The sequence below is a fragment of the Haliotis cracherodii genome, unplaced genomic scaffold (assembly GCF_022045235.1).
Source record: "Haliotis cracherodii isolate W230 unplaced genomic scaffold, xgHalCrac1.p SCAF_2, whole genome shotgun sequence".
Classification (NCBI taxonomy): Eukaryota; Metazoa; Mollusca; class Gastropoda; order Lepetellida; family Haliotidae; genus Haliotis; species Haliotis cracherodii.
Genome location: NW_027266275.1, coordinates 37755955 through 37771954, shown reverse-complemented (window position 1 = coordinate 37771954; position 16000 = coordinate 37755955). Strand labels below are relative to the sequence as shown.

The window sequence follows — 16000 nt, the reverse complement described above, 5'->3', positions numbered from 1 at the left end:
AGACCTAATTTCAAATTCTTTGCCTTCCATTTATTGGCATTGCGAGTCCAGATATTCCAGAGGCTGTTTGTGGGATATTGATGAAATTAGGTGATATATATCTGTTCAATATCCTATGGAAATATTTGAAAATATAAACGTCGACTTAACACAATACTGTTATACAATCTGATCACCAGTTTATTGTAAAATTTAAAAGATTTAAATCATAGACAGAAAACGTTGCTGTCAGTCAAATGAACTCGCCTAATATTGTTATATCAATATTTAAAAGTTTCTTAGTTTAAGAATTTGACATATCTAGTTTGACCTTACCATACCTCATCCTTTGAAACAAAGAGATGCTATGTTACATTGACTAATAAAAATGTGTAGTAAAATGCATCCTAATCACCATCATTACCTTAATTATCACTAGTATTAGGATTTGTCGTTTTTAATTGTTTTAGGGAGCTCGTCATGCAGGTATTTTTAAACAAAGTACAACTATTGCCTTCTCGCTTTTTCATAACCTTGTCCAAAACATACATATGTGTAGAACTGCGAATATATGAGATACACAAATCAGTCATTACATTCATTGGTAAAAAGAAATAAAATATCGTTATTAACTCCGATCATTTGATTCAACGCAAGACCAAATAACCTCATAAATGGTGGTGTATCCATTTTGGAATCAGCTTCATCCTGGTGGATTATGGGTCCGATTCCTCGCGTGTGTACAATATGTTAGGCGTCCGTTTGATATTGTACGCTACTTTGATGTTTGATTATTTTTTGTTTAAGTCCCGAAGTCCCACATTGAAAAGTCCATGCGCGATTACAGAGGTAGTGTGCGTGTGTGTTTAACGCGGTATTTAGCAGTAGTCAAGCTATATGACAAATACTTAGGGATTGACTGTGTATTTGTTTCGGTTCATTGAGGTATGAATCGAAAAACCGATGTGCAAACTGTATGAATCCGCGTAGAGAATTCTTACAAAAGTTTGCACTTTTGTTTTCGATTCATACCCCAATGAACTGATAAAATACACAGTCAATGCTTATAATTAAAGTCGACAACGAAAACCTGTTTTATCTACAATGATTTAACCACAAACAGTTGTATGTATCAAAGCAGACAAACATGACGAGATAGATAAACATTCCAAGTGTATGAATACATTCTGTGCCGTGTCATGGATCAGGTGATTGTTTAATTTATGCACATAACTTGACACGCCTACAAAGTCAGTAGCCATTCACCTTTTCGGACCTGTCAGTCAAGGTAAGAGGCGAGAAGAACTGCAAGTCACACTGTAACGAAGCGGAACATATATGTCCGGAGAAGGCGGCTGTTTCTAATGGTTAGTCGCCGCCAGATTCGAACATTAGTTCGCTGAGAACGGGAAGACACAGTTGGAAAAATGATAGTTACAAATGAAACCCGATGACATGAAAGTTGCGGAACCGAGGCGATCTATATATCACATTAGTGTCTCACATTGCGGTAGTTAAAGAAAACACGCTGCTCAAATTGAAGCCCTTTTAAAATGTCCCTCCACATTCTCAACGTTCTTTATCAGAAGTGATTGGTCTGTGTCCGGTCCGACTTGTCCCGGGCTGTCAAAATCAATTTTAAACTCACAGATGTATCATCAAACGTGTTTACATCTATAGACTAGCATTATATCTACCTATATACCACTTTATAATGCCACAGTATATCGAATTTTAAGAAAACTGGCCCGTTAAAGTCAAGCACTTTTACTGTATTTTCTCAACCAATCTCTGTCAGAAGTGTTCGGTCCGACTTGGGATGTCAATATCAACTTAAAGCTCACAGATATCTCTTCAAATGTGTTAACATCTTGGTGCTCAAAGTGAAGCCCTTTTCCCTCTACATTCTCAACATAGTCTATATCTGCCGGTTTTAAATATATCTTTCGCCACGACGCGGTCTCCCAACTAACGACCGTCCGCTTCACAGACAGAGGATCTAGTCTGGGACAAGCAGACAGCTATGGTGATAACTGTGTTGAGAAAACAAAAATAAATTCACGGAGTAAGCGGAAAACATTTCCCAGAACATCCAGTGGGGCAATTCAGCATGAGATAAGTCCTTCCATCACAGAGGCCAAGAATTGGCTTCTTACAGTGTACCAATGTAAGGAATTAAAGTCTGGTCTTCGGCGAAACGAGAAACAATCACAAGCATGTTAATAAGACCAAACATATGACTAATTCTGATGTATTTAATTCACATTGTTCAACCTGACCCTTCAATGATTGTATTCACCGCTACCCCGGGCAAGAATACACTTATGGACATGTAGGCGAAACCATGCCACATATTTTGTCGTTGTCGTTGAAGACGAGCCCAGGAGGACAGGGTCTGTTGTCAAAGATGCGACCGGCGTGACATGTAACGTACACGTTGCAGCCGTTGCAGGATTGGTGATCGCCGTCGGCCACACCGTAACAGGAACTCACGCATCTCGTTGGTGGTCTGGAAGGTAAAATTAAAGACTCTAACGCTGCATAATGACATCATGGGACCACCTACTTGAGTGAGTGCGTGGGGTTGGGATGTGAAGGCGGGGTGGGGGTTGGGGAGGTGGATGGTTGTTGAGAATGACAAAGGACGCGTGGGGAGGGGGAGGGGGGGAGGGGGCGGGGTGGTGAAGGGAGCATGATGGTGAGGGAGCGGGAAGGTGAAGGGAGCGGGATGATGAAGGGAGCAGGATGACGAAGGGAGTGGGAAGGTGGAGGGAGTGGAAAGGTGAAGGGAGCGGGATGGTGAAGAGAGCGGAATAATGAAGGGAGCGTGATGGTGAAGGGAGCGGGATGGTGAAGGGAGCGGGAAGGTGAAGGGAGCGGGATGGTGAAGGGAGCGGGAAGGTGAAGGGAGCGGGATGGTGAAGGGAGCGGGATGGTGAAGGGAGCGGGAAGGTGAAGGGAGCGGAAAGGTGAAAGGAGCGGAATGGTGAAGGGAGCGGGAAGGTGGAAGGAGCGGAAAGGTGAAGGGAGCGTGAAAGTGAAGGAGCGGGATGGTGAAGAGAGCGGAATGGTGAAGGGAGTGATATGGTGAAGGGAGTGATATGGTTAAGAGAGCGGAATGGTGAAGGGAGCGTGATGATGAAGGGAGCGGAATGGTGAATGGAGCGTGATGATGAAGGGAGCGTGATGATGAAGGGAACGTGATGGTGAAGGGAGCGGGATGGTGAAGGGAGCGGAAAGGTGAAGGGATCGGGATGTGAAGGGATCGGGATGTGAAGGGAGCATGATGGTGAAGGGAGCGGGATGGTGAAGGGAGCGGAATGGTGAAGGGAGCGTGATGATGATGGGAGCGTGATGATGAAGGGAGCGGGATGGTGAAGGGAGAGGGATGGTGAAGGGAGCGGGAAGGTGAAGGGAGCGGGATGTGAAGGGAGCGGAATGGTGAAGGGATCGGGATGTGAAGGGAGCATGATGGTGAAGAGAGCGGAATGGTGAAGGGAGCGGGAAGGTGAAGGGATCGGGATGTGAAGGGAGCATGATGGTGAAGGGAGCGGAATGGTGAAGGGAGCGGAATGGTGAAGGGAGCGTGATTATGAAGGGAGCGTGATGATGAAGGGAGCGTGATGGTGAAGGGAGCGGGAAGGTGAAGGGATCGGGATGTGAAGGGAGCATGATGGTGAAGGGAGCGGGAAGGTGAAGGGAGCGGGAAAGGGAAGGGAGCGGGAAGGTGGAGGGAGCGGAAAGGTGAAGAGAGCGGGGAGGTGAAGGGAGCGGGATGGTGAAGAGAGCGGAATGGTGAAGGGAGCGGGATGTGAAGGGAGCAGGATGGTGAAGGGAGCGGAAAGGTGAAGGGAGCGGGATGTTGAAGGGAGCGGGATGTGAAGGGAGCGGGATGGTGAAAGGAGCGGAAAGGGGAAGGGAGGGGGAAGGTGGAGGGAGCGTGATGTGAAGGGAGCGGGATGGTGAAGGGAGCGGAAAGGTGAAGGGAGCGGGATGTTGAGGAGAGTGGAATGGTGAAGGGAGCGGGGTGGTGAAGGGAGCGGGATGATGAAGGGAGCGGGTTGGTGAAGAGAGTGGAATGGTGAAGGGAGCGGGATTGTGAAGGGAGCGGTTTGGTGAAGAGAGTTGAATGGTGAAGGGAGCGGGATGATGAAGGGAGCGGGATGGTGAAGGGAGTGATATGGTGAAGGGAGCGGGATGTTGAAGGGAGCGGGATGTGAAGGGAGCGGGATGGTGAAGGGATGGTAATCTCCTGCCTATCTTGGCTAGACTAGATTCACTGAATGTTGCTCTTTCGCTGATCTGTTTGCTTTGTTGAACGTTACCCGAGAGCCAGCTGAGACACTGGGAATACACCTCTCTAATAACTCACACAATGGAACAAACTGTCATTGTTAACGACTCCCTCCTCATAAGTAGCTAAGAATGTAAACACACGGTGCAGTTGATAGTGCTCTGCTTACGGGATATCAATAGATCGATGAGGGGTGGGGTTGGGGTTGGTTCTCGCAACGTTTGTCAGTCTCAAGTGAGTAAGTGAGATGGGTTTAACGCCGCTTTTAACAGTATTCACGGCGTGTCAGCTGAGGGAGGAAAGACTGACGTGATGCAGGTCTCAGATGATTACCACTTTTGGCGAAGCCCACAAGCATGGTATGGTGGTGACAAACCTAGAAACATATTCGGGGAGAACCGGGATTCGAACCCACAGTCATAGGATTCTGGCGGGCCAAGGGACGCAACTCTGTATAACTCTTAGAAGCCTGGGCCAAAAAATAGAACATTTTCATGAACCCGAATGTGATTATTTGTCATTCCCTATCCAAACCTAATCAATTTGAAATTAAGTAATTATTGGTATTATTAATAATTATACAATCGTGTTTATATTTGTAGGAAACACAAATACGTACATACACCCGAAACACAAGTGTCAAAACTTGCGGTGTCACCCTGGGCAAGTGACTTAGTTCAAATGTGCCTCTGTTCACCCAGGAGGGAATGGGTGCCCGATAAGTGAGTTGGATGTAAAAACCCTCGAGTGCCCGAAGGCAGATTGGGGTGTATATTCCCAAGGAAGGTGAGGCAGATAACGGGAATGCACTAGTCGGGAAACAAATACTAGAACCTGGATAATTGTGTTTTTTAAATATGATATGATATGATATGATATGATATGATATGATATGATATAAATTAAATATATATGGCATTTTGGGTGAAATGAAATCGTCATAATTACGAATTTCAACCTTGGTCAATTAAATGTATAAATCTAAGTATTGCAAGCAAAAGCACAATTGAACTCAAATTCCTGAAAATAAATGCCATAAATATTAGCCAGACAACGTCACATGCATATACTAATCCTGAATTGAAGGAACGTACGTGGTGGAGCAGGTTGACGATGTATCTTCACAACGTTTGACGGAGTCGTCCCAGACGGTGTTCCCGACACATTGCCTCTCGTACAGCATCCCTCCCAAACACGTGGCGAAACCGGGGCACCCCATGCACGACTGATAGTCCCCATCCGGTATCCTCGTACAGTTGGACATGCACGGGGTCGATACTATCTTCATGCCTGTTTATACAAAATACAGATATCTTAACTGGTCCCAGACACTTGCTGTTAACATATTAAGGGATCGACCAGTTGATATTCTGTGGCCAGGGATTATTTAAAAAAAATCAAAAGTTATAAAAATAGGTGAATGTTTCTCTCTACTTTTAATAGAAGAAATATGTTTTGATATGCTAAATAATAATAAGTTTCCCAAATATCAAATGGTTAGCCCTTAAGTGAAAGTGAGGATGAACGTTGCGTCCATGATTTTTGCACTTTATAGCCTGCGTGCGTGTGTGGCTGCTTGTACTTGTCCGGACTAATGCCGATTTCATAGTGCTAGCCCACTGAGATCCCATGCCACAGTTTAACATGAATACTCAGACACACAGTATACTGATTCCGAGCCGATTTGTACTTGTTTTTGGCCCTTAATACCGAGCGTCAGACAGGGTAACACTAAGTAACATACTTTAACGCCTTTTGGTATGACGCGGCCGGGTATCGAACCCCGAACCTTCCGTTCACTGGGCGGACGCTCTACCACCAGATCACGGAAGCGGTCGGCCCCTGTGTGATGCGTGACGAGATAGTTATCATATTAAAATGTTAGACGATCTAAGGTAGATCCAAAATGTCACAATGTAATTCCCTTTCTGTACACGTCACCACTACAATATTTTGATGAAACGGAATTTATACCTATTGTACAAAGACCCTCCACTCAAGCCGTTTAAAACAAAGCCGATCGATTTCCACCTTTAAGGTTCTTGAATGTATCGCTTCCACTCACTCACTCATCCACTTACTCACTCATACAGCTCTGGCTTCAACAATATTGTTCCGAAGGGATTCTGGGTTAGAGTGAGTGAGTGAGTTGAAATTTAACGTCACATCGGCAATATTTCAGCTATATCGTGACGAGAACTGACACATTATACATGATTATATAGATTTTCATGGAATAAATACCTGTCAGCGAAGGACAGTGGAATAACTAGAGTATCACAGTTTCGATTTTAAAACTATTTGAGAACATTTAAAAGAATACATTTTCTGTCAACAATACAATATAAAAATGGGCTTTAATTCACCAGCAACCAAAGTTTGGCCACCTTACAATACTTCTGCTACCTGCACGGTTCCCCAGCAGGATTTACACCATCCCTTCAGCCGCTGCTGATGGTACGCAATGGAGCCATTAGTTAAAATAGGTCCCCAACAAACTCTGGATTCGAGGTCAGGCTCGGAGACGTGAGCGCCGTACCCGAGTATCACTATATTGATCACTGCATTGTCTGGTCCAGACTCGATTATTTACATGCAACCGTCATATATCTGGAATATTGCTGAATTTCGCCGTTTTATCAGCAGATATTCGTACAGCTTAGACGCAGACATATTTCACGAGCATTTCAGTGAATTCGCCCCAACACTCAGAATATTCCGCGACACACATGTGTTACAGACTGTGAGTGAGTATTGTTTTATGCCTCGTTATGACATACCCCAGCCACGTCACAGCTGGATTGACACACAGTACACGTTATCACGTGTGGAATCGAACCCGGGCCTCCGGCGTGTCGACAAACTCTTAATCCACCGGGCCCTCCTTCTACAATGTTTGACATAGTGAGTTGGTATAATTTTATTGGATTGGACCTAATCGTTTTGAATAATAGGACCTAATCGTTTGAAATAGTGCGATCTAATCGCGGTGAATATTAGGATCTAATTTTTGTTAACATTAGGATCTAATCGTTGTAGTTAGAAGGATAAATCCTGGTAATTCCTGTTCGGATAGATCACATTTCACCGTTAAGGTGTTAAAAGACAAATTAAGTCCTCAACATAAGGACTTAGAAATAACAATTTATAAAGGGTAGATAATCTGTAATTTCTAATCCCTCGTGCGTTACTACTCATTTTATGCACAAGTGCATTTTATGCAATGTACCGTATATAATGTTTTATTGACACAACGCTATAATCTATGAGTGAGTTAAAATTTAACGTCGCATCGGCATTATGTCAGCCACCGGAGACCAAGTTAATATATTCCCAAATGAGCCATTTATGCAAAGTTATATTCATAAACAATTTATGAAACATTTGAGCATAACAATATCATGTATACAGTTTTAAAACACGGGCTATGGCCACCAGTAACCAAAGCTAGGCCACCTCGCTTGGGATCATGGGGGTTACAGTACTCTGCTTTCTGCATGATACCCCAGCAGGATTCACGTCATCACTTTAGCTAATGGTGGTTGTGGTCAATACTAGCCAATATAAAAAGAATTCTCAGCAGTGAGTTGGCTTACATAATTTTATATCTACCCTATTTTCTACACTATGAGGAAGCATTATTTAAGCGTGATCATCCGGGTAATCATGGGTGTAGACCCAGGCATTGTCTAATCAATGGCCGCATCCATTCAGTGAAACCAAGATGGCGGACTCGGTACTTGGGAAATATATGTGTATATGACATTTCAGGTGTCCTGGTTCATTTTGAGGAAGCTTATTAATGAGCGATGGTCGTAACAGAAGTTATTCTCATTTCGTGGATACAAAATAATCAATATGCCAGCGAGATACCTCCCAATGTTAACATTGGAACATCAACCACATGCACCACGTCTACCAGAAGAACCACATCACCACATCCACACAGTGTTTGTAAATGTTGCATGACTTGTCACTGATTCTAGACAGTTTTCCAATGATTCGAAAAAGTACATTCAGAAATGATTTTTCATTCGTAATTTATCACGGAAATAACAATTTCCTCCCTCGCTTCCTCAACCCTTCCTCACTCATTCACTTCTAAGACCGTTGAGTCCTGCCTTGTCCGCGTTATGTCACTTACCAGATGTGACGGCAGCCAGTCCCAGCATGATGACACAGAGTGAAGAGATTACGGCCTGCATAGTTAGTATTCTGAAACGAGAAGATCCGGGATAGAATAGGTCTTCAGCAACCCATGCATGCCGTAAAAGGCGACTATGCTTGTCGTAAGAGGCGACTAACAGGATCGGGTGGTCAGGCTCGCTGACTTGGTTGATGCATGTCATCGTATCCGATTGCGTGGATCGATGCTAATGTTGTCAATCACTGGATTGTCTTATCCAGACTCGATTACTTACAGACCGCCGACATATAGCTGGAATATTGCTGAGTGCGGCGTCAAACAACAAACAAACAAACCAAAATCGCATTAGTCACAATATCGGATGAATGATGAGTATTTGAACAGAATACTCTCACCACTAGACTACCCCACCGCCCCTGATCTAAACTGCCTGGCAAAAAAAAGTATCCACTTCAAACTTGAATTTACACGTTTTCAAAACGTTACTGCTCTGAAAGGGACCGCCAAAACAATAACTTAAGGTAAAAAACACAGCTACATGTATAGTACCTATATCAAATACCTTATAATCGGACCCGAGAAGATCCGGGTTAGGACAGGTCTTCAGCAACCAATGCTTGTAGAAAAAGGCGACAAACGAGGGGTCAGACTCGCTGACTTACTTGATGCTATCGTATCTTAATTGCGTAGATCGATGCTCATGATATCAATCGCTGAACTGTCTGGTCCAGATTTGATTATTTACAGACCGCCGTCATATAGCTGGAATATTGCTGAGTGCGGCGGTAAACAAACAAACGTCACCAACGCATAACCATTTAGTGTTTGTTTCATTTTAGCTACACGCTGGTGTATTATATATTTTGCCCGGCAGTTTACATGGAACACTTTGGGCAACTGTCAACTTTGTTGACTCCTGCTTGGACAGTCCCCTCGTTTAAGATTTTGAGAAATGACACATCTGTGTGCTTTTAGCGAAGGCGCAACCCGCTAATGATGTATATGACAACTTACCTTGATATCTCCTTGAACAGACAACAGAGAGGAAGCTAAGACCTGTATGATGCTTGCCGAGCACAGGCTCCTTTATACTGCCCCCTTATACCCCCGAGCAGAGTTAGGTCTGATATCTCTGAGGTGTAATAACCATTATACTCTTGTGTTGATTAAGAGTAATTATGACGTAAGGATAAGTATCGATGTGCTCATCGGTGATACAATACGGTATCTGTGGCTGAATATGAACGATTGTTAGGCTCGCCCGAGGCGGGATAGATATGGATTTCTTCATATATTTTACAAATTCCGCGTTTTAGTATTCGTGAACACACAGTGCCATTAAGAAAGTGGTCAAGTGTTACAAATGTTATATTTGGGGCAACACCTTCTTAGTAAAGTATAGATTCTTGTACTTTTTGGGGTTGAGTCCCATCCGGTTATTTTATATTCGCTTGTCCAAAATGGACAACAAGTGTTCAATTTCAAATTACAAAAGGTACAGTAGGCCGACTAGATGACTTAACTATATGTGTGATACTTTTCGAAAATGAACGTTTAAACACAATTTTAAGCCATTACTCTAAATAAAAACATATTTGTCCGATAAATGTATTTTTGTATTCCATAAGACAGTTCACACACATGGTAAAACATTCCTTTAGGCTCACAGATCAAAATATTTAAACTCTAAAACATTTGCCCTAGTTTTGACCTGGCCATAGTACCAAATTTGCCAGTATTCACAGTTAAAATCTATCATGCATATGGCAGGTCTTCCACAGGGATTGGTCCTGGGACCATTAGTATTTTGTATCTTTATAGGAATATACGTCTGTTTACAGACTATACGTCACTTTACATAATTGTCGAAGATCCTAACGCAGCAACACATAATTTATATGCTGACCTAGAAAGTATCTCCGTATGCGCATAAATGGCATGCAACGTTTAATCCAGACAAAAACCGAAACCATAATGGTTTCACCAAAAATGAACCCCAGCCCTTTACCTGTTCTTTAAATGAAAGGTACACCTAGGTCTAATTATTCAGCAAGAAGGTTATTTATTGGTCAAATCATACTAGTCGATAATATTGTACACACAGTTAACGCCAATAAGCAACTGCTTCAGAACATACCACCTGTCCAAAACCGTTAGAAAAAATATATTTAACCCACCACCTGTCCAAAACCGTTAGAGAATGTATATTTAACATACCACCTGTCCAAAACCGTTAGAAAATATATATTTATCATACCACCTGTCCAAAACCGTTGGAGAATATTTATTTATCATTTATTTTTACATTTAGTTTTGTGATTAAATATGGGACAATTGTGCTCAAGAACAAGTATAGTTATTGGAAAGGCAAAATTTTGGAACACCAGTCATAGGCTATACTCTGAATATCTGTGGAATAAATAGAGGTTATTACGCGAGTGTGTTTGGGGATGGTAAATATCCTGCATTAGGAATAAACATTGTATTTAGCGAGCCTTGGCAAAACAACAATTGTTTTTACTTGCCTTTCGAGGAAATCCATCGGTCTGTCCGCTAGAGTAACTGTCCTTTGTCAAAGGGAAGCTACTCTAACCCTAGTCTATGAGACGTCACGGCCACGTTCAGACGTTGACAGTCGGCCTGTTCTGTCAAAACGTTAAGAAGTTCAGTCAGATGTACACATAGCGCCAAAACGAAACAAGGTAACAATTCATACATATTTCGCCTAAATCCAACTATTTTTATTTGTGGAAAAGGTTTCAAGCCGCAGAGGTCTACAAGCACAGATATGGCTACTGATCCCGCTTGACTAGGCCTAGTGCCCTCGCAAAATTTTTTCGAAATTCATATCTCCAAAGTTGCCAAAACTTATAAAATGCCTTAGTTACGTCGCAGATAGACACTGATTTTCAGTAGATAAGACTAGTAGGTTTTTTTTAATAATTATAGCAATTATCCCTGTAGTTTATCCACATTCAGGATGGTTAATTATGACTCGATCGCCGAATGACAAGTGCGGCACCATGTTTGTTTATAAACACTGAAAGTAGTCCCTATTTGACCTTTGATATTTGCATCTATATCCGCATATGAAACCAACGGATATCGTTTTTATCCGTTGGCTTTATCCTGCCGAGAAACCTACCCATTATATGATAATATGGAATATATGTACAATAATCTTAAACACGAAGTTAAACCCCATTCACCTCATCTCACCCGTCAATCAACATTATTGTCTTGATAATTGTGTATATGATGTTTGCTTGTTGTTTTAAGCAGCACTCAGCAATATGCCAGCTATATGAAGTCAAGGACAAAAATAATTAATTAATTAGAAGCTGAGCTTAATGTCGAAACGTGTATGCCTCTGAGAACAATCAATAAGAATCATGAACTTATTATGGTATCATAGTAATCATGATCACAAATCTACTTGTTCGACGATATTTTGGAGTGGTTAAACATTTGATCATTCATACTATGCAACATAGGCTTTTGTTGAAGTCATTTTGATTTGCTTCATACTTTCAGGTTGTCTTCTGTAATTTGTTTATTCAATGATAAATGATACCATTGTGAACCTGTTGGTATTATTATGGGCTGAACAACAACCACATTTACAAGCACATAAGGAATCTTGACGGATTTAGTTCAGATTAATCTAAAAGCTAAAAAGCTATTTCCTTTATACTTGTTTGTAGCTACATGCGCTAGAGTTGATATAATAACATTCTCAGTGTGGTCATGGACTTTGATAAATTGAAAATACACATGGAATTTTGTTAAAGTCTACGGATGTGATCTAATTGAGTAGGGTTTAAGAATTCCACTGACAAAAAGCATTGATTCATTGTAATGGTATCAATATGAAGGAACTAAAAGATATTTGTTGGCACTGAATGGTTTCAAAAATATCTGTTCCAGGCAATTGCCAAAAACACGAAGATAAACATTTTTATTTAATATCATTTAATTGTGTGAACGTACTGTCGATGTTGAAGAGTTTTGAAACTAAATAAAATCCGCAATTACAAACCAAACACTGAGACTAGAATCAATAACGTACTTGCGTCTCAAAATTAGATCTGAGCCATTAAGTCCTAATGGACAAAAAAGAGAAAAAACAACCTGACGGCAGTTATTTTTCTAGGAATTCGACTGCAATTGAGCCGCCGTAATGAGAGCAAAGCTCAGAGGGTTAGCTGATGCAACAATACTTGTGACCATCCTTCAATTAGAACTAAAACATCGTTTATACACATTTCTTTAGAAAGAGACACGCCGTTTCCGGTTCGAGTACGGTATATCATTAATATGCTGCAAATGAGGTTTTGTATGCTTTCGAACGACGTTTTTTTTCTTATTCAATATTCATATATAACTCGGTTTCCACATTATTTGTTACATGAATCAGCTTTGTTTCTTTTATCTTTTCTTCCAGTAAATGTGTTACATTCATGGTTGGCATGGAGACTCTTAATACATACTTTTCAAGTATGGGATACGTACATGTACCTGAAACTAAATTTAAGGTTTTCCGAGGGTTTCTGTAGATTATTGAATTTACACCATGAAAGACTAAAAAAGAGAAATGTTTCACAACAATATAGTCTTAATGGTGCTTGAAACTTTGTGGACATTAGCTTCAGCTCAAGTTATAACATCTACACAACAATATTTTTTAAATTGGAATTTTACAAGCTATACAGCTTTTCAATTGGACGAGAGGTCGGTCACTTGACGAAGTGTATGAACGACACAATTTGACGTTCATACGTTTTTCACGAGACCGTGTTCTTGAAATGACGTAAACACTGACTGACTACTTCCACATTCCTGGGGAAACCCCTGGGAATTCCTTAGCACGAATACGTACAGAAGCGTTCTTTCTGATTATTTAGACCCTTTATAATGTTGAACTCAGCGTTTTAGTATACATTGAGAAACGTCAGAGTTTGACTGCACGATCGTTCACGAATATCCTCGCTACGACCCATCCTAGTGAACAAAACGGAGAAATGTACATCCAAACTATGGTAGTATCGACTCGATCCGTGTCTCGGCTGTCAGTGACTGTCTACAGCAACCTATGACTTTACCTTATAGTGTCTATTTGACACATGTATAACCACCTTTCAATGATCGGCCAATAGATCAATGATGACTAAAACATGTAACCGCCATGGGTTCATCAGCAAATCCCGAAATCTCTCCCGTCACGTTTATCGTGTCGGCCATTTTGACGTCTTGTACTGAAATGAAATGTATTACGACGCGTTGTCATTGTGACTGCTTGACTGAGGTAGTTCTTAACAGTTTTTCTCATCTAATGGTGATATTATTTGAATACAAATCATGTGTTTCTGAAGAGCAAGTTGTGCATCCATACGATCATGTCACCTCTCTTTTTTGATTTTATTACGCGATGTAACTGGTTGTTGTATGGCTGTCATTGTAAACATGAAGTCACACGTACGAAACAAAATTGTGTATAGATATTGGCCTACATCCTTAGAGGTAAGAAATTGTGATAAAAATTGAGTGAGGGCCAAACTGTATGAACGTCGGAGCTTGCGAAGACATTCATACAATTTGGCCCTCACTCTATGAAGGTTCATACTTCCATAAACTCACACAAAGTGAAAGTCAATTCTTAAATGAACAAAATGTCCTTTAATCATAACATTAAAACATTATTCGAAACTGCGCTTTCACAAGTTATTGAACATTAATTTGAGTCTGGTGACATGTATTCTTCTAGTCACTGCATATCAAATTTGTTCCACTATTTGTACTCTTATTTAAACAGAATCGAGAGACACATCTCAACTCAATTATTCAATAGCTTTTCCTTAACGTCACCTTTACGTGGAGGAATCTGATCTGATAATGAGAGCCAAATGTAAAATATGCGCGGAATCCGATTAAATTTGTCCATTTCCATAGGGATGATAAATGTCGATGTTACGTTTTGCTACATATGTACTTGTAGTTCAGTGGATATATTCAATATAACTTTGTGCCTTATGCCATAAAAAAACATGAAACTAATGATAGCTCAGTGTGTGGACATGTTTTTAGGTGGGGGCCACTTCATGTCCTATTTCCGTTGGCCATTTTCAAATACAACTTTAAACACAATTGCAATGTAATCTTTGATATGGCTTCAAGGGCAAACAGTCACTTAAGTGTCACTTAATAGAGATTCAAACCCAAACACATATATCATGTGAAATCAACGTTTCGAATATCTGCCAAAGGCGATTCCATAGGGCGTAAAAGTAAAAGGAACAATAGTGATGAAAATCATATGACTGGATCACTGAAAATCAGTGCTGACATCAGATGGTCGCATGTCAAGCTCTACCGATCGAATTAAAGGCTGCATGTAGCGAAGTGGTGTTTCATCCTAATAGACCAGTAAATAAGTATTTTATTGCCATATCTGATCATGTATTATTAAGGATCATCTCATCTGCATGTGTAGATTTCAAGCAACGTCAAACGATCTCTCTTAAGACATGGCATATTGTTTTCAACATTTTTTTGTATATTGGACCATGAATAAAATGTTTATCGATAGTTGGATGCAATTTGAAATGGCGGACATGGCTGTCGCAAGTGACAAACTACTGATAAAACGAACATATTGTGAATTGGAGTTTGTGTAACAGAAACATGGTACCTAAATAAAACAGAGAAATATTCTTAGCAAACGGATCTCGAATGATATGGTTTGTACTTTCATAATTAATTTCAAAACATATTGGAAGATTTTTGTCAAACATTTTTTTGTAAGAGTACGTATCGTCATCACAAACACGTGGTTCATCGTCATATCATGTGCGTAACAAATACGTGTTGTGAGCATAACACTAAATACATATAGCTAAGGCTGACACACACGTATCTGATAAAGCAACAAGGTGATTGACAATTTAAACGTGACGGGGGCACCTGAAATGAGCTTAGCACATTGTACGGTTTAGCAAAAAGTAACCCAAGTGGGGAATCGAACTAAACTACCCCAGACTCAGTTGTGGTTAATAACACCTTGAACACACGTCTCAATAATGTCTTATTCTGCCTCCTGTTTACTCCACTTACATCAACTCTATGTGTCGTTCACGACCATGGAACTTGATCGCTGTACAATCCTTACCGTCAATGTATGTAGTTTGTCACAAACCTTGGATAACTCGATGGTCGCTACAACCTGGAGTAAACGATATTTCCTCTTTACTGCGTTGTAACAGAGCCCTTAAAAGTATTTAGTTTCCTTTCTGTTCACAACCTTACAACTAAAGGACTCAGATTAATTCCTTGTCTCCAATGACAAATGACTGGCATGGTTATCTGCGAGTACAATCAAGCATCACTTCCTACATTGCTCTGTGTACGGATTAGAACCTCTATTCACGTTTCCTTTTGCGTAGGCTTAATCAGACTGTAAAGATAGTGATTATCCATCTTAAACCACCATGAACACATACAAGCGGGTGATTACAAGTATAGTACAGTGTTAATGGACTGTTGTGGATAATCTGCTAGGTCGCCAATATTTTGAATCGCGAATT

General features: G+C 40.9%; 1 protein-coding gene across 1 annotated transcript; it reads right to left on the bottom strand.

Moving 5' to 3' along the window:
- Positions 1 to 2301: 2301 nt before the first annotated feature.
- On the bottom strand, positions 2302 to 8478 carry LOC139467914 (uncharacterized). The gene is made up of 3 exons (XM_071249501.1): positions 8418 to 8478; positions 5368 to 5563; positions 2302 to 2488 (listed from the first exon to the last, which is right to left on the bottom strand). Exons 1-3 carry the CDS (start codon positions 8476 to 8478, stop codon positions 2302 to 2304), a joined length of 444 nt encoding a protein of 147 aa, XP_071105602.1.
- Between the last annotated feature and the right edge of the window lie 7522 nt (positions 8479 to 16000).